Source organism: Alternaria ethzedia (assembly GCF_023757985.1).
Source record: "Alternaria ethzedia strain BMP 0044 chromosome Unknown scaffold_21, whole genome shotgun sequence".
NCBI classification, from domain to species: domain Eukaryota; kingdom Fungi; phylum Ascomycota; class Dothideomycetes; order Pleosporales; family Pleosporaceae; genus Alternaria; species Alternaria ethzedia.
Window position 1 is genome coordinate 404,414 of NW_026056214.1, and position 18,559 is coordinate 422,972.

The 18,559-nt window shown below is 53.2% G+C and overlaps 8 protein-coding genes across 8 annotated transcripts; 4 read left to right on the forward strand and 4 right to left on the reverse strand.

The window, feature by feature from the left end:
• Positions 1-91: 91 nt before the first annotated feature.
• On the forward strand, positions 92-1,001 carry J4E87_007614 (uncharacterized protein; the record flags this gene model as incomplete). Its single annotated transcript, XM_049379208.1, has 3 exons — positions 92-433; positions 520-806; positions 884-1,001. 3 exons carry the CDS (start codon positions 92-94, stop codon positions 999-1,001), a joined length of 747 nt encoding a protein of 248 aa, XP_049231119.1.
• Positions 1,002-1,888: 887 nt separating this feature from the next.
• J4E87_007615 (uncharacterized protein) lies at positions 1,889-3,726 on the forward strand (the record flags this gene model as incomplete). Its single annotated transcript, XM_049379209.1, has 2 exons — positions 1,889-2,554; positions 2,611-3,726. The coding sequence occupies 2 exons, from the start codon at positions 1,889-1,891 to the stop codon at positions 3,724-3,726; spliced, it is 1,782 nt and encodes a 593-aa protein (XP_049231120.1).
• A 1,841-nt stretch (positions 3,727-5,567) lies between these two features.
• On the forward strand, positions 5,568-7,155 carry J4E87_007616 (uncharacterized protein; the record flags this gene model as incomplete). Its single annotated transcript, XM_049379210.1, has 2 exons — positions 5,568-6,432; positions 6,599-7,155. The coding sequence occupies 2 exons, from the start codon at positions 5,568-5,570 to the stop codon at positions 7,153-7,155; spliced, it is 1,422 nt and encodes a 473-aa protein (XP_049231121.1).
• Positions 7,156-7,533: 378 nt separating this feature from the next.
• J4E87_007617 (uncharacterized protein) lies at positions 7,534-9,066 on the reverse strand (the record flags this gene model as incomplete). Its single annotated transcript, XM_049379211.1, has 1 exon — positions 7,534-9,066. One exon carries the CDS (start codon positions 9,064-9,066, stop codon positions 7,534-7,536), a length of 1,533 nt encoding a protein of 510 aa, XP_049231122.1.
• Positions 9,067-10,177: 1,111 nt separating this feature from the next.
• J4E87_007618 (uncharacterized protein) lies at positions 10,178-11,569 on the reverse strand (the record flags this gene model as incomplete). The annotated part of the gene is made up of 1 exon (XM_049379212.1): positions 10,178-11,569. The coding sequence occupies one exon, from the start codon at positions 11,567-11,569 to the stop codon at positions 10,178-10,180; it is 1,392 nt and encodes a 463-aa protein (XP_049231123.1).
• Positions 11,570-13,032: 1,463 nt separating this feature from the next.
• J4E87_007619 (uncharacterized protein) lies at positions 13,033-13,958 on the forward strand (the record flags this gene model as incomplete). Its single annotated transcript, XM_049379213.1, has 2 exons — positions 13,033-13,345; positions 13,915-13,958. 2 exons carry the CDS (start codon positions 13,033-13,035, stop codon positions 13,956-13,958), a joined length of 357 nt encoding a protein of 118 aa, XP_049231124.1.
• Positions 13,959-13,975: 17 nt separating this feature from the next.
• Positions 13,976-14,992, reverse strand: J4E87_007620 (uncharacterized protein; the record flags this gene model as incomplete). Its single annotated transcript, XM_049379214.1, has 3 exons — positions 13,976-14,224; positions 14,348-14,891; positions 14,988-14,992. 3 exons carry the CDS (start codon positions 14,990-14,992, stop codon positions 13,976-13,978), a joined length of 798 nt encoding a protein of 265 aa, XP_049231125.1.
• A 426-nt stretch (positions 14,993-15,418) lies between these two features.
• On the reverse strand, positions 15,419-17,425 carry J4E87_007621 (uncharacterized protein; the record flags this gene model as incomplete). Its single annotated transcript, XM_049379215.1, has 1 exon — positions 15,419-17,425. One exon carries the CDS (start codon positions 17,423-17,425, stop codon positions 15,419-15,421), a length of 2,007 nt encoding a protein of 668 aa, XP_049231126.1.
• Between the last annotated feature and the right edge of the window lie 1,134 nt (positions 17,426-18,559).

An 18,559-nucleotide genomic window follows, 5' to 3' on the forward strand; every position in this document is an offset into this window, starting at 1 on the left:
AGACGCCGCTCACACTACGTTGCGTCGCCAATTGACACATTCATCAAGTTGACAGCAGCGTGCATCGTTGTTCTCCATCTCACTCGTAGACATGGCCAGCACAACTGTCATCAACGCCAACGCGACGTCAAAGGTTCAACCCTCCACGGCGCCGCCAATCGAGCCATTGAAGAACGACACGGCACGTCTTTACACACACATTCACCCTATACTGGTGCTTTCGGTGTATGCCTTCAAGTTTCCTGCATTGGTCGCGGACCCGGTGCCGACGCTCCTTTCCACTCTGGCGCCGCTCGCCGTGCTGCAAATTGCCTTTGTAGCAGTATGTCTGCCCCCGACAGGAGGCACGCCTTCCTTAAAGAACAAGAAGCCTGGTGAGAAGAAGGGGAAGGCACCGGGCAAGCTGGAGCAGGGGCTCAACTCGAAGATTGTCGTACGTTTACACGTCCACTCGTACAGCCTACATTGGACTTGCGACAGCCAACTAGAAGGAGACGTTACTGACTATACGATACACAGCCGGCATTCTTATCACTCCTCCTTACCACGCTCGCCGCAACACCGCTCCTCACCGCGACCCTCGTTCTCTTCGGCGCGCCTGCCACCACGCATCACATGCACACCCTCCTCGCTGGTGCCCACATCGCGCTGCTCAGCACACTTCCCCTGGTATACGTACACGGTGTAGACGGCGAGACTTGGAGGCAGATCATCGCGCTACTTATGCCGATGGATGAAGTATACGGAGGGCTAATTGGTACCGTGCTTGGTGCATGGCTGGGCGCTGTACCTATCCCCTTAGATTGGTGAGTACTTGACCGACTCCAGCGTTGAGACTGGCTTCGACAACGTATACGCAACGGGCATAGCTAACGAAACGCAGGGACCGCGAATGGCAGAAGTGGCCCGTCACTATCGTTACCGGCGCTTACATTGGATACGCAGTTGGCAAACTGCTCGGTGGCACACTGTTGAAGGGCAAGAAGATCATGTTTGACTAGAAGATCATGTGTGGCTATATGATCATGCTTGACGAGAAAGTCATGATCTTGATGGGGGTCTGGCTTTTCCTGAAGGGATTGTTCGGCTTCTTGTCATGATGTGTGGGCACTGGATAACGGAGAGTTGTGAGTGAGGCACTCCGTCGATTTGCAGGTACTGAGGAGGGAGCGATCATAGCCCGCTTCCTTTTGCGATGATATCAATACGATCAGCTCGCCTGCATACTCGAAATCCAATTTTGACAGGCTTGCACGCGTGTCCTAAAAAGCCCAGATTTATTCCGCGAGGTCGCAAATCCTACAAACCGCGCGGATACTCCAGGTACTGCAAGCGTCTCGTCGCGAGACACCGACCCAATAGCTCTCGGAGCTCCGACCGATGCGAGCTTCCTCCACAAAAGCCAAGCTTCCGCCCGGCATCCCCAAAGCGGCAACCCCGGCGCAAACACGACCCTCTCCCCAGCTTCCACCAGCCCACTTGTCTGAATGCAGTATACCCAAGCCTAGCATATCATTCTGACATCGTTTCGGGCTAATTTGAGCGCGTATTTAGGCTTCTAGACGCGTGTTGAATACCTGTCACCGAAAAATTGAGTTGACGGGGTGCCCACGAGCGGGGTTCATGGTCATGATGTTGATCGAGGCGGGGGATGCGGGGGACTTGTTTAAAAGGCACGATGCCCGGCTGAATTGGCGGTACGCCGCGTGTCTTGATTTCTTGGATCCAATTCCGCTATTTTCGAGTTGTGTACACGTTGGCATACGTGATTGAATTGAGGTATGTTCTCCAGCAATCTCCGGCTTCACACTATGGTCGTCAAACACATTACAGTCGCTGACAACCTTCAGACTTTCAAGTACTACACATATCCATACGAACCGCTACAATGTCAAGAAAGCATTTCTTCCCCAACCCAGAAGGCGTGGTCCTCCACAACCTGCGCTCACTATGCACACGCAACTCCCACATGGCGCTCGATGAGGCCAACCGCGTCGTTTACAACCTCTCACACCCTCCGCATCAAGTCACCATCGTATCCGGTGGAGGCTCAGGGCACGAGCCGGCATGGTCCGGCTTCGTTGGCGACGGCATGCTGTCAGCTGCTGTATGCGGTGACATCTTCGCTTCTCCCAGCACCAAGCAGATCATGGCTGGAATACGGAACGTGCCGAGTAACGAGGGCGTCATATTGTGTATCACGAACTACACAGGAGACATGCTGCATTTTGGTCTTGCCAGAGAGAAGGGACAAGCACTAGGATACAAAGTCGATGTTGTGTGCATGGCGGAAGACGCTGCCTTGGGTCGCGAGAAGAGCGGCAAGGTTGGAAGGAGAGGATTGGCTGGTAACCTGTTGGTCATCAAGCTTGCTGGTGCCGCATCACAGAAAGGCTGGGCTTTCGAGCGGTGTCGGAAGATTGGCGAGTTGGGTAACTCGCAGCTGGTTACCATTGGCACCAGTCTGGATCATTGTCATGTACCAGGTCGGGAGGCATTCGAGAGCGTGCAGGACGATGCTTGTGTGGTTGGTATGGGTATTCATAACGAGCCTGTAAGTTTTGCTATCTCATACCCAGCAACCTTAAAGCCGCAAACTGACTTCCCCAGGGTCTACGAACCATATCCCCGATGCCCAGTCCCGAAGACGTGATCAAAGAGATGCTCCGCTACCTCCTCGACCCCTCCGACTCCGACCGCGCATTCGTCACCTTCAACCCCAACGATAACGTCGTCATGCTCGTCAACAACTTCGGCGGCCTATCGAACCTCGAATTCGACGCCCTGGTGAACCTCGCCCTGATAGCCCTGAAGCGCGACTGGAAGATCGTACCAACACGCATCTACGCCGGCGTGTTGGAAACATCGCTCAACGCCCAAGGCTTCAGCATCACACTTGGCAACATGAGCGGAATGGCAAAGGCTATGGATCTCAAAGACGAGGACGTCATGGAGTTACTGGACGCACCCACAAACGCCCCAGCATGGCCAAAGAACGGCTACCAACCCCTCAACATCAACAAGGAAACCGAAGAGCTCCGCAACAAAGCCAACGCCGCCGCGGCCGACAAATCCCTCCTCCACAAGGGCCCCGCCACACCAGCATCCCTCATCCCCGCGCTCCGTCAAGCCTGCAAAGACGCCCTCGCAGCCGAGCCCACAATCACACAATATGACCTGCAAATGGGCGACGGCGACTGCGGCGAAGCCGTAGCCGGCGTCTGCAAATCCATCCTCGCCAACATCGACGCCGTAGAAAGCAGTCCACCACCCATCCTCGCCCTCCTTGAAAGCATAGGCGAAAACGTCGAAGACGTCGGCGGCTCCCTCGGCGCCATCCTCTCTATCCTCGTCACCGCCTTCACAAACGCTTTATCAAAAGCCACTCTCTCCCAAAACGCTCCGCTGGATATTTCGACCCTCGCTTCCTCCGCATCCGCCGCTCTCGAGAACCTCAAGAACTATACCAGTGCACGGGAGGGTGATAGAACGGTCATGGACGTTCTCATTCCGTTTATCAACACGTTGGCTGAGAGCAAGGATTTGAGCAAGAGTGTGGATGTCGCGGAGAAGAAGGCGGATAGTACGAAGGATATGAAGGCCAAGTTTGGGCGTGCGACGTATATTAGTGAGGATGGGAGTGAGAGGAGTAAGATTCCTGATCCGGGGGCGTATGCGGCGGGTATTTGGCTGAGGGGGTTGAAGAAGGGGTTTGGGGGGTCGTAGGGTAGTTTGATATGGGATGTGTTATATAAGTGGCATGATATCTGCTCTGTCGGAATGATAATTGAAGATGTTGTATTTGTCGATACTTGTTTGCCTGGCAGCGATCTTCTTCATTAATATCGTGGAATGCGACCGATAGATGTTATCGTACTTGCCACGTAAGCCGCCAACTATTGGAGTCATTCACGACACAGTGGCTATTCCATCTCTCATGCGGCCAGCGACCACTGCCATCGTACAAGTCCTTTGGATCCACAGACTGACCCATATCAAAGTCGCACTTGATCACCGAGGAACCCTTTGATATATCCTGCAACTCCTGCCACGCTAGCCCGCGTGGGTCCCAAAGGTAATCAGAGTAGTTGAACCCAAGAGCATGCGTGTTACCTGCGTTTCCGCTCTTCGCTACTTTGTCGAGCGCCATCTGCCAGGCCGCCGCTTCTTGCATAACATCAACTATCTCTTTAGTGTCTTCAGGCGACGCGTCAGAGTAAAAGGTGAGGCTTAAATCCCCCTTAGGTATGTCAAATGCCGCATGTACTGCTTTGAACTCGGCGATCCAATCCCAAAGTGTCTTTAGTTCTGTGCGACTGTCAGCCTGAATTTTGAGCTTTGAGCTTCCACAACACCTACTGTCTGCATGATGCGCGTGCTCCCGATGCCAAGCCCGTCTATCAGGTTGACGAGCTTCTTCGACAATAGTATTCATGAGATTGACGCGACGATTGATGCGAAGCTTGGGGTTCTCTCGCCACAACGGGATGAAGCCCTCCGCATGGCACATGGGGAAGAATCTGGAGCGCCTATCCTCCTCGATATCGAATCGTCGGATTTGCCTGCGGGTCGTCGGGTCGAGGGCGTTCCAGAATCGTATTGCTACGGCCGCTGCGGAAAAGTAGGATGACGGTTTATCTTCATTCATAACAGGTCTTCCATCGATCCGACTGAAAACGATTTCGAAAGGGCTCGTTTTCCTCTGAAACTCCCAACACAGCGGTTGCTGCTCCGGATCGGTGTTTGATAGCGACAACAAATGCAGACGGCTTAGAGCACTGTATAGTGATCCGGGGATATCCAAGCGCTCGTTCATTATCTTCACGGCGCGAGAGACGAACTTCAGCTCCGTAGACCAGGCCTCCGTAGCTGTGGGAGGGGTGCAGCGCATGTGTTCCCTACCTGGCCCCTCCCTATTTCTGTTTGCTATCAACTCCTGCAGCGCGTCCCTATACTGAGGGAACCCTTCCAGGATCTCATCGGCTATACTTGGGGTAATGTATCTAGAGAGCTTCACCAGAGCCCTGTGATAATCGAAGGAATGCCCTTTTGCTACTCTCAACAAGTGGTAAGCTGCTGTTATGAAGGGCTTCTCTTCGGTAGTCGTGGCGTGGATGGTGTTGTATTGGAGCGCTAACCCTTCCGTCTCTTTCGCGATCGCGTGGCATGTTAATCTCAATGACAGATTAATGGGATTTCCATCAACTGCACGCAGGGTGTTCCTGGTGGGATCGATGAGATAGCCACCACGCGCCGTGAAGTAATGCTTGTAAACCTCGTCTCGCAACTCCTGTGGTAGCCTGCCGAGGTAGCTATTGGAGAGCGAATCCGACGCTTTGACACCGTCGTCTGCATCAGACATGATTTTTGGCTGTGGACCCGGTAAGTTTTGGACCGGAATTGTAGGTGAGGAGCCCGCTCCCCAACCTCGTTAAATGCCACCGTAGCGTCCCGCTAGTTATGAGATACGACCCCACATCAATGATCGCATCTTGCCGAGCTGCCTCGCCTCTCCGCAACTTCACCATCGCAACGCATTCTCCGACCCTCCGCGACCTACGACCACCATGGCTCACGAAATCAATCACGTTTCAGTGCTGGCAAAGCAGGGCATTGTTGGCCTGCCCGCAGAACTCCGAGAAGAGATTTATGGATACTATTTCAGGCTTGAAGATGGCTACACTTATAACCCAGCGACCAACAAATTTGTCGCATCGCATCAGGAAAAGAACGCAATGGCACTCGCGACAGTAAACAAGCTCATCGCGCAAGAAACGCGCGATTTCGTGGTCAAATACAACGAGATACATTTCAACACGGTTGCGTTACCTATGACGAAGCCCAATTACTCGCAGATCCGTCACCTCCTCACCGAGCTATCCAATACGCGAGACAGAGCTTTACGAAGACTGCTCACATGGTCAGATTGGTATGACGACGCTGCTCGTGACTACGTTCGAAAAAACTACGCCCAGTTTCTACCCCTCCTTGATCATGCAAAGACATTGCGTGACACGGATGTCGACAGGTATAGAGAACAGTGGAAGGAAGTCCCTTCTATCACCCGCGATTTCATTGCATCAACACTGGATACCATAAGGCCCCGGTTTTGCCCAGGCTCGGCAACAGACCCGCCGGAAATGCCGCACATCTATCTGAAAAGGCTTTTGAAAACTTCACAAGGCTCAGCAGTCGAGCCGTGGCTGATTCCCACCGACGACGAACTCGACGAGCTGCAAAGGAATGCAGACGAGCTGCGACCATATGCCCGCTCTGCATACGGCATGAACGAGTTCTTCGCAGAACGCAATAGGCGGTTTTCAGGTGCTGCCGTTGCTATCGGATATATGAAGCGTCTTCGCCCAGAAGCCAGGAAGAAGATACGATGGATTGTACTGGACGAAGACGACGACTCCATCGCATGGCCTGAGTGTCACGCTCGAGGGCTCATACCTTTCTGCCGAGAGAACGGAAATTTGCGCATCGATCGCCGAATCGATATATGGAAAAATTATGTTCAAGACGTCGTGGAATGTAATGGCGACCACAAGTAGTCAGTACATTGCTCGCTGGCTTATGGAAGCAGTTGCGTTGCTAGATCTGGGTATGCCCCAACGTGCATTCAAATTAACGTTCACTGGCGATATGAACCCATCGCTCGCGTCCCAGATCTTCAAGGTTGCCCTGAAAGATGCAGCCTGGCAAGATGCGCTCGAAAAGTGTACATGGGCCACTCAGTATGGTCATCTCGAACCAGCCACCGTCCGAACATGCCAGGCTTTCATCATGGCTGGTTTTCCTCAGGCCATGCGGGACATCGCCAGCGGAACATCACTTGCCAAGTGCAATTTCCCCATCGGAAGGCTGCCTGGCAAGACAGAAGTGCCGACGAGCCATGTACACTGGTCATTGGACAAGTGGAAGGAGCAATGGAGCGCTAGGCGTCAGAAGATCAACAATCAGTGGCCGTCATCTATGGCGTCCCTCGATCTGACATTCGTATCAAACACGCAGGCATCCCAAACACCGAACTACCCGATTATCACCGATGTGCCGGGGTATCCGAACGACCATATAATAGTAGAAATTCCGGTAACACCCCTGGGGGTCGGCGGTATTGAAGACGACGCTGGAGATATGCAGGAGACTGAGTGATTCGACATAGGAGACAACCTCGTGGAATTGAAAGACAGGAGAGGTGAAAGTGCGCGACAGAGGGATGCGAAGCGATAATGGAACAGGGACGGCGAACGGATGCGATGAATGAGAGCAGTGGAAGGGATTGTTAGTCGGCAGGATGAGACTCGGCGTGGTGGGTTTGAAAAGGCATCTTACATGGTATTGTTGTTGGCTTGGCTCGGCTCGAGAGATCACAAGTACTCGTAGAGTTGTTACTTAAAGTCACCTCTACAATCGTAAATCTTGCATGGAACACTATGAACACTAGAAAGCCTACTGAGCTTCCCCTGGAGACTGCAGACAGCAAATCCTACTCCACACAAATCCGACGTAGAATAAAGAACATGCTGGTATTCAATCGCTGCCTGTGCGTCCCAGAAGTTTCTCTTGCCGAATCTCAAGCCAGCTAGGCAATGGCGCCATGGTATGAATGTCGGCTTGAAGTTGCCCGGTAGAATGCCAATTTTGCCGCCATTCTCTCAATGTCCACGTACGTCCTTGTGCAACAATTTGGTCCACATCGTGTGCATAGCCAGTGTCGAAGTTGCATCTCACCAGTGACTTGCCGGAACATATCTCTTGCAAAGCCTCTGGAAAGCCCCTCATGATGAATGCAGCATTCTCTCGAATCATTATCCAGTTGAGTTGGCATGACTGTGAATCAGGGGCTTTGACGCATTGCTGATACGCGGATTGCCATGCGGCGTCTCGTTGTAGGACATTAAAGACTTGCGCCGAGGTCTCGGGCGTCGGCATCCCGTCTATGACTAGGCTGAAGGCACCTGCCGGCATGCCTAGAGACGCAAGTGCAAGCGCTTCCATTATCCAGGCAGCAGCCCCATTATCGCCCATGTATCCCTGACTGATCATCTGCGCCGTCAAGCGGTCGTATTTCCATTGTTGCACATCTTCGAGCGTTTGGGACTGCAATTCGCACAGCGATATGGAGGCGGCAGGTAGGATAGTTCTCCAAAGGCTGATTCGACGTTCTATATGCAAGTCAGAATTCTCTTGGCAGAATGGTATCAAGCCCTGACCATGGCACTCAGGCCATGCGACAGACTCATGATCTTCGTGTAGCACTAGATTGCGCATTGCCAGTCGCGTTTCAGCCGGCATAGACTCCAGGAAGCGGATGGCTGCAGTCGCTGCCGAGAACCTATATTGTTCTTGGTCCCAATATAGCCACGGTTTGGACCGGCTGGCCTTGACGGGTACAGGTTCTATGAGTTCGAGCATATCGGAAATGTCGTCCTCACTTGGGAACATCCATGGTGGATGACTGTACGCTACCACAGGCACCGGATCGGGACTTGGCGTGTATGCGGACCCCTTCCAATGTCGGTCCCGACTGACGGCGTCTTCGAAATCGGGTTTTGCCGCAATGGCTTCCAATGTGGACGCGATGAAATGTCGGGTTTGTGACGGGATCTCCTTCCATTCATCGACGTTACGACCAATTCCATTGCGTCCAAAACACTGCATTGTCTGAATGGTGGGCAAAAACGCCGAATGGTATTTTTCCACGTAGTCGCATATTGCGCTATCGATGAGACCAGTCCACGGAGCGTGCCATAGCAGATACTTTGCCTTGAGTTGGTTGATGATTATCTGGATCGCGTTGAATCGGCCAGCCCGTTGGCAAAAGTTTTCGTCGCACACGGTCGAGAAGTTGATCGTATTCAGCTTTAGAGCAAGACCACGGGTCTCAGCTGCCACTTGACGGCATGCAAGCCTAAGATCGAGGTCAATCACCTCAGCCTTCGCTTTGAGCAGCTTGTTCGTCTTGTGGTTGTAATGGTACCCATCTTCAAGCGTGAAGTAGTCTTCGTAAATTTGATCGCGCAGTTCGCGGGGAAGCTTGAGGAAGCCTTGCGGTTCGGCCATGTCGCTATTGAGCAAGCGGTTGATGGGGGAGAAAAAAGGATGTGAAGATGGAAGATGAGCCAAGGGCGACAAAGCTGCGACTTTGTACCTGGGCAGCGATAGGCAACACTCTGTGCACGTGACATTGAAAATGTGGACTTGCTCTTCGCGCTAGTAGGTACGGAAACGTCGTGCCATGGTACTGAAAGTAAACCTATCGTCGCAGACTTGTTCTCGATCTCCCAGGTGATAGCGGAGGAGGTGCAGCGACTAACAGCCCGGGAAATTCAACTCTGGGACCGAGAAATGGCAGTAGCTCGCAACAATGATACCATGCCCCAGAGTTTCCGGAGTTTTACAGCGTAGCAGGTACGCAGTGGTTGTAGAAAGCCGCCTTCGTCAATTTCGCTGGCGCGGCCTCAAAGAAAGAGAGGCATTGAACCGTCATCAAGGAGAAGCATTGCGACAATCGCCGGTTCATGAGCGCCAAGACGCTATGTAGCTGCCGAGGTAGCTAGCTTAGGTGAACCCCTATGCTTGCACGTCACGATCGCGACCTTCCGGGTTGCCGCCACCTTACAAAAAAACAGATGTAAAGGTTACGTTGCATTACGTTTTCACGAAAACACATTTTCAACCCAATGTAGACTGCAAGGCACTTATTTATACTTTCCCCCGAACGGGTGCCGCACTCGCTTCCCGGCAGCCCAAGTTGGAGAGCTTCTTATTCTTTACATTCATGACAATGGGCTCACGGCAGTCATGCAGGGCTTCTCTGCGAGAAGTCGTTGTCATTCGTTACTTAGATGCAATCTTTTAAGTGATGAGTTACACAAAGACGCCTATGGCAGTACTAGCACTAACAGTTCGACGCTTCGTTCTCATATATATCATCAGCAATGTTACTCAAAGCCGCCCTCTACGTATTGGGTATTCATCCTATACATTACCACAGCTTGCGACTGTCACTTGAAAAACTAGATGAATGCGGAATGAGATGCTCGCGCCTTTTTGCGCAATGCTGTTACCCACGAGGCCCGAACCTGTACTCCAACGACTTCGTTCGCACGTTTAGCGAAGCCCTCGGTCGCTGATAAGTTCACTCAAATTCCACCGAGGCAAACCCCCATCTTCATGGCGCCTGGGCATCAAAGGTACGAGGTTCGTGCTTACTCCATTGCTCCTCCCATTCCTTCATCGACCATCCCTGAGCAGCCTGTCTTATGGAAGACGAGTAATCGAAACTAGTGAGACTGAAGTTACAGCTCACGATGGACGAGTCGTCAGCAATCGCAGCGAGAGCTTCCGGAAATCCTCTCATCTGATAGCTGGCGTTGCGCCTCGTTTCGAACCAGCTCATCTTGTTGTGTTGATCTGCGCGATGCTCTTCGAATACCGTCTGCCATGCGGCATCTCGTTGCACGATCTTGAACACTTCGGCGCTTCTCTCAGGTATTGGCTGCCCGTTGAACACCAACTTGAAGCATTGAGGTGGCATGCCTAGATTGTCAAGGGCAAGCGCCTCCATGATCCATGGTGCTAAGCACGATCTGGTGATATACTCAGCACGCAGCGGACGCAAACGACCTTGGCCACAATAAAAGCCGTTCATTCTGGAAGCACCGGCAGGAAGCGCGTTTCTCCACAAATCCACCCGTCGTTCTATTCGAAGTGCTCCATTCTCTTGACAGTAGGGAAGCAAGCCTTGGACATGGCACTCGGGCCAAGCAGCAGCTACGTGGTTCTCATCCAAGAGCACGCGACGAAAGCGGCATCGTATAGATGCAGGCATTGACGAGAAGAAGCGGGTTGCGGCCGATGCCGCGGAGAAACTGTATTTAGTTCGTTGCAGGCTTTGGAGAAGGTGTAAGTTATGCTGCAGACTGCGCCTGATATCAGCTATGTCGTTGCTGTCCGGTATAAGCCAAGGTGAATGTTGCAGTGAGACAACCTCAATGGTTTTGTGGTTCGAGCCTTCCATGTTCCAATCAGCATCTTCAAGAAGGGCCTCTAAAGCCCGTATGACGAATCGGCGATAGAGCGACGGAGCTTCACCCCAGGAGTCATCGGCAAGACCATCGACACTGATCACTCCCATGCCGCGAAGTTGTCTGATGACGGGTAGGAATTGTGGAAAGTCTGCCTCCAATTTGTTGCAGCTGTCTTGGTCGATGCATCCACGGAACGCTCGTAGTAGGCGTGACCTGCTGCCTTCATCCCTAAGCTGCATGTAGTGATACTGTCCTGCATGATCTGATGTAGCTTCGTTGTAAAACGTAGAGAACTTGACGGTGTTGAGGGTGAATATGAGACCGTGCATTTCTGCAGCAGCAAATTTGCAGGTATACAAGAACTCAAGGTCGATGGGAGTGCCGTCCATCTCGGTCAGTCTGTTCGTCTCATAACGGTAATGATACCCGCCCGGAGCTGTAAGGTAGTAGCCATACACTAGATTGCGCAGTTCGGAGGGAAGTGAGAACAGTTTGGACTGCGACTGTCGGTTGGGGACGGAAACGTCATCCATTGTACGCGGCGGACTGGGTATGGGTTGCCGCGGTTTTGAGAGATGTAATGTAGGGTATCTGGGTATTCTTGAGGGTTGTATTTGCGAAGTTTAAAGGAAAAGATCTTTGAGGGTTCGTGTCAATTGGTAGGAGAATGCTTTAAGTAGGTAGTACCTTCCTCATCTTTGGGAAGGCAATCCATGGTACTGCGGTGACGCGACGCCGAGCGACTCACAACTTCCGAAATCCATATGTACCCATCCAATCAGGTCCTCTCGAAAAGAGAAGTATCGTCCACACAAGAGCTTGGGAAGGCAACGACCCAGTCACGTGAGTCGCAGCCTAGGTAGCGCATGATCTCACCAACGAAGTAATGTACCCTCATCCTAAACACTACACTGCAATCGAGCAAAGAGACCCAATACATATGTATACACCTACAACCAGAACGTAAAGTATTCACAATACGCTATGTACGTAGATCGCGCTCAAGCCTTTCCAGCAAACGGGTTCATCCTGGTCGCATCCCGGGTAGCGGTCAGCTCCAAGCCGGGACAATTAAACCTTAGCATCGCCTATGTAAGCGCCGACGCTGATGGTCAACTTTGAGATCTGGATTCCGCGATTCAGATATTACTGCTTACACGCGTACGCTCCACAAGAGCGGGTTTGCAAAATGCAATGTCTGATTACTCAACTATGTGTGTACCTGGATATAGCCCTGGAGGGCCCCTGCGGACCAGCCATCATCGTGGACCACGTGGGAACGTACAACGCGTACACGCCTTTTCTGAGCACGAACTTCTAGCTCATGTTACATGAAATGTCGATGCACATGTCATAAGCTATAGCTTGGGAAAGTTTAGGGCCGGCTTACTTGCAAGTCAACTATTCTGTTACTCATCCTCTTCGTCCAAAGCCTACCTACGTTGGAGACGCAGATATCCAATCTTCCATCCTCTGTCAAACGACACACCAGCTTCAACAATGGACCCAAGAATTGGTCCCATAACAGGCGCACTAGCTGCTCTCACCACTCTAACATCTTCCGCATCCGCACTCCCCTTTGGTGTACAAATCTACTCGTGTACAACGCCCGGAGTCATCGCCCCCGCTTTCGACGATGGACCAGGGATTTACTCTGCCGACATCCTCGACAGGTATTATCCCATTCCCTCCAGACCGCAAGGTCTGGCGTGCATGTCTCACGCTGACATATTCATCTAGGATGGAAGTCGCGGGCTTCAAAGCGACATGGTTCATCAACGGAGAAAACAGGGGCACTATATACGATCACAACGCGACGCTACGCCGGATGATCGATATGGGTCACCAAATTGGGTCGCATACGTAAGAACATACCCTCTCTTCATTTCACCAACTGGTCAGTCATGTCCAAAAAAACACGCAACTGATCGAGAGTCAATCTAGATGGAGCCACAAGGACCTCTCCGCGCTTTCCTCCACCGCCATACGCAGTGAGATGATCAAACTCGAAGACGCCATGATGGATATCCTGGGCTTCTTTCCGTACTACATGCGCCCGCCCTTGCTGTCCGTGAACAGCCAGGCGCTCGGTGTACTGAAAGAGCTCGAGTACCATGTCATTATCGGGGATCTGAATACGAAAGACTGGAAGTATCAAGCCAAGGAAACGGTTGGTGAGGCAAAGCAGCTTTTTGTGGAGGGGCTGGAGAAGGGGTATAGTATTGTTGAGGCGCATGACCAGGAACTTTGGACGCAGGGCGAGCTGATTGATTATATGATTGCTGTTGTGCAGGAGAGGGGTATACAAAGTAAGTCGTCAACTCCACCCTCATGCATCTGCAAATGCCCTTTGGCTGATGGTAATCCTGTAGCCGTAACCGTCGCGGAATGTCTCGGCGAACCCTCACCTTCACAATGGTACCGTACCGCCCGCCTCCCATACCCCCTCACAAGATCTGAGTTGAGCTGCCAAACACCCTTCGCAAAGTGCGACACCACCGACGACAGTATTCCATGGGAGAGAATCACACCCGATCTGACGTGTGGGAATAAGGCGAAGGGAAAGGGGAAGGGGTATATATGTAGGACGGGGCAATGTTGTAGTAGGCACGGGAATTGCGGGATTGAGGAGGCGTATTGTGCGGTGGATAAGGGTTGTCAGGAGCAGTTCGGTGTTTGTAAGGGCTGAAAAAACATCGTTGAATTATGGTCTTTGCGAGTACTCTGACTCAAGGGTCTGACCGTATCGTGCTGGAGATTCAATCTGAGCACACTGGAAGCCCCCGCCACTTCTCCACCATGCCCTCAATCTTTGCCCTGAGTTCATCACTCCACGCGACAGGATTCCGCGGTATATTCTTCGCATTGCGTATCACAGCCGGCAGGAGGATAGGCGAAGTCGAGAGCTGCATTGAGCAGTAGGACGAAGGTGTTCGTACTCATTTACCAAAGCATATGTCCTCTAGCCCGTTGGCTGGAGGGCTTTGATAGCCGGAGGGTGATTCAGGGAGTTGTCGGGTCCAGCCGTCAACATCCCGAGCAGGCACGCCATCCGCATCATCGTCGCCGTCGTCGTCGTCATCGAAAGCTTCGTCGCGCCAGACATCGCGAGGATACGCTGAAGGTGCTACTGCAAACTCAGCAGGCCTGCAGCCTACATCAACGTAGAAACCTGCAAAGTAGGTGAACTAACGTCGATGTAGGTTCCAGGCCTGCTCGTCACTCGGACCGGGCGCTTTTCTCTAAATGCGCTCCATGGATAAATGTGGGCCTAAAGATGGGTGTACGAAGTCAGTTGTTGTCTCACACACAATTCGTTCAGGGATTTTACTAACCGCTTCTGCATCCTTTGTCCTTGATACGGCACAAAGGTTGCCGTCTCGATCTTTACAGCGAGCTGCGACAACCGCTGATTTTCCAAGGCTGGCCTCTTGGCCGTCCTCACTTCGTCCTGATCTTGTCCGCGATGCTTTCCCGGAGGCAGTATGGGGGCGAGAGACGGGTACGACGGCGTTGGAGAATGCGACGTCGTTCTTTACTTCTGGCTTTTGTTGCCAGAGCCTTACGGCATCCATCGCCGCGTGCGAAAGATTGGTCCCTCGCTTCCAAGCATCATCAGATGCTGCCAATTTCTCCACGAAGTCTAGGTCGGCGAACTGGCAAAACGCCCAAAGCACGCGATCGATCTCGATAGTGCTACGCTCGGCTTCGATCTTGTCGAAGGCGGTTTGCGGTTCTTGCGACCGCATACCGAATCGCTCTTCATCGCTCTCCGGTCTCACGCTCGTCCATCCATTCTTGGTGGCGTCCATAGCGATACGTATAATAATCTTCTTAAAAAATAAGCAGACTTGACTGTGCTGTGCAGAAAAGCTTGCGTCCTAAAAGTCGGGTACCAAAAAGATTAGCACAGTTAGGTAGTAGCTTCAAAGGTAGTGCCTACCATGGTACCTCATTTCATGGAGTTGATGATATGAAAGTGTCTGGCCGAATATGCGAACCGAGGCAGCGGATCAGGCCACCAGCGGACGTGTCGATGGCCCGTCGCATTGTTTCTGTCAGTCGAGTGTGTTGTTGTGGTTGTGGACAGGCGAGTTGGACAGGTGAGTTGGACGACTGCATGGCTAGGGAAGGCATGCAATGACGCCGTGACGCCATCGCCCGGAAGGAAGCCGCCCCTGGTGCCTAGGTGGTAGCAACGACGCGCAGACACACTAGGATGCAACCGCGAGCGTGAAATAGGGTATCTTCTATACAGTCTATCAAAATAATCCGCAAAATGCCAGTATGCAAGTTTTATACAATAGCCCGCCAGTGCTCGCCCAAAAGGGCTCGATCCTTCCTCATCCTCACAACACCGAAAGTTACTCCATGCCAACAACCTAAAACGACCCAATATTCCCCTTACTATACATAGTCTGCCTCCTCTTATGATGCATCCCCTGCTGTCCCCTAACCCCATTACTCAACCCAATCCCATCACCCAAAATCCCATTCCCCCCAACCTTCCCCTTCCGCACAGCCCTTCTCTTCGCCTCCCTCCTCTTCAGCTTCCCACTCCAATGCCTAATCTTGCGCAAGATACGATCAGCCATGAGCACCAGTAGTGTAACAACCATAACAGGCACAGCAATGACCCAGAAAAAGGCATCAGAGTGGTGTTGCACGCCGTTGAAGCGTTCGAAGTTTTGTCCAAAGTATCCGACGAGGAAAGTAAGCGGGAGGAAGAAGATGGTTACGGCGGTGAGTATTTTCATGGATTCGTTTTGGAAGGCACCCATCATGTTGAAGATTAGATCGATGAGGTTGTCGGCTGCGCGACGCATTTGATCAAGTGAGGCTGTGATCATGATGCAGTGGTCCTCCACATCACCGAGGTATGTGTGTGCGAGGGGACTGATGTTGATTTGCGTCATGGTCTTGCGGGTAGCGAGGTTAGCGGTACTCTGGCTCATCATGGTGGCCTGAGCCATGGGGTCAGCCTTGTGATCACGCAGAGAGTTGATCAGAGAGACGATGGGCTGGATGGTGTTGCGGAGGATTGAGAGTTCGGAGGTGAGCAGGTAGAGGAGTTGGGAGTGGTGCAGCTCGGGGTCTTCGAGGACGTCGAGTTCGAGCTCGCCCATGGCGTCTTCGTAGGCGGCTACGACGGGGATGGCGAGATCGACTATGGCGTCGATGATGGCTTGGACGATCATGCTGCTGTCTTGGCTGCGGCGCAGGATGGTGTCTTCGGTGCGGAGACGCTTGAGGATCATATCTTCGACGTCGTCGGCGGAGTGCTCGAAGAAGGAGATTACGGAGTTGTCGGCGAGCAGGAAGATGCTGACTTGCTCGACGCTGACGGTCAGGTGCTTCTCGGTGAGGGCGGAGTGCTGCTCTAGGTATACGATTCGGTCGAGATTGTAACCGCCACGGTAGCGTTGGAGGGTGCGTACGGCGGTGGTGGCGGGTGGGGTGGATATCTTGACCTTCTCGAAGGGCGTGTCGTCGAGCTGCTTCTCCAGGTTGTCCAATGCGCTCATCATCTCATCCTTGCGTACCTGCTTCTTGGCTTCGCTCTTAGGGAAGAGCAGGTTCTTCGCTTTCTTGTACAGCGACTTCTTCTTCTCTTTCTTCTTCTGAGGGTGCCGCGAGCGGGAGCGGGAGCGAGCCTTGTGTCGTCGTCGTTCGCTGTCGTCGGAATCTGAGTCGGAGTCGCTCTCGGAGTCCTCGTCCATGGGCGTCCGCACGAGTTTGGACAGCGTCAGGAGCAGGAAGGCCTGATCGGAGTACCAGTCCACCTTTGTTCTACTCTGGGTGCTCATCAAATCCTCAATGGCCAGCCTGTGCAGGTTCTTGTGGTTTCCCAGGGAACGAATCACGTCCCAGGACAGGCCATTGACATTGATCCACCGACAGGCCACCCAGTCTTCCTTTGGGTAGTTGAGAAAGTCCTCCAATGTATCGTTGTCCAGCTCATGGCACTCGACCTTTTCGTCGGAGAAGTCTACGACGGTAATCTGGCATCGCGCGTAGAGGTGGTGGTAGTTGGCGCCGTCGGTCTCGTTCTTGGTGTCGACACCGGGCTCAGCGCCGGGTTCCTGGTGCTGGTACGGGCGCGTCGGGGACTGGTAGTGCTTGACGGTATGCGATCGCGTTATGCGTCGGCGCAGGGTCGAGTCGACTGAGAAGCGGTCAGGGGAGAGGATGTCTTCCCGGTTCGTCGATGCTGCAGTCGCCGTAGTCGCAGTTGCCGAGCGGCCGCGTCTTCTCTGCTCGTCGAACTGGGTATCGATAGTCAGATGTGGAGGGGCGGCCGAATCTGAAGCAGAGCGCTCTGGCTGGTCGGGCGCGGGTGGAGCGGATGCGAAGTCTTGGACCTTTGTCTCATGGGGAGAGGCGGCCATCGCGTCCGAAATCCGAAACTGTGGAGCAATGGAGTTGGGTTAATTATTCAGGTTAACGAGAGTGAAGAATAGAACGCTGCAGCCATTGATATGGCAGGGCGCGGATTGGCTGGTGGTTGGCGGTTCTCCTGTGTAGCCCACGTTGTGAGGTCGCAACCTCTGAGCTTCGCGCGAGTTTCATGTGCCCAATGGCCCTCACCATGACGGGACAGTGTGTAAATACGGGACTGCAAAGACCCTGTGCACCCCGCAGAACTGTCCGGTACCACTTCACTCCCGTCACAGTGTATTTGGGCCCAAATGCGTGAATTGCTCGTACGTTGAGTCAGATGCGTCGAGTCCGTAGTGGTGACACCGCATGGGAGGCCCAAAGAGAGGGCCGCCTTTGTCAGCAGCCCTGGTGGCATCGTGCAGCTGGCCGGCGCCCCACGCAGCCCTCGAGTGCCGCCGAAAGATGCAGACGCCAACAGACGCAGCTTGAGTAGTCACAGTTCGCTGGCAATGCAGTGGGGGGACAAGTTTCAAGGGTTCACGGCATTGGCAGAGGCAGAGGCAAGGGCGCCACCTGTGGCGGAGACGGGGTGAGGGAATTTGGGCGGTAGAGGGACTCGTGGACGGCGGGGACAGGCGCCCGTGACATGTCGCTACACGTGCTGACGGTCCTCGAGGAGGGTGCATTTGCAAGCAGCCATATTGCTATTGAAGGTGAGGGCAGTCATTTCGGTGCTCTCTTTTGCCCGTAGCGCATGAAATTAGCGGTTCGAGGCTACCCTTCTGGGCGGTCGGTGCCAATCCTTAACAGTGGGACTAGCTGCTCCACTGCCCATGACCTCTCACCCGAACCGCCTCTCTACATCCCATTCATCGCCGACAGCCTCATCCAGCATACCATAGCCCAGCCTTAGCACCACTACCCGTAGAGCGACACACCAGACGACACCAGTGTTGCGCGGCCCCACTGCGACGCCAGAGAGCGCTCTTGCCTGCCAGCCAGCGGCAGCGAAGCCATCCTGGTCCCCCTAACAACAGCAAACACGCCTCATCTCCGCCATCACCATCCCTTTCCACCGGCCTCTGCTTTGGTTATTCCCCCAACAGCCGTGAAAGCCCCGTCTCGTCCGAGTCTGGCTGTGG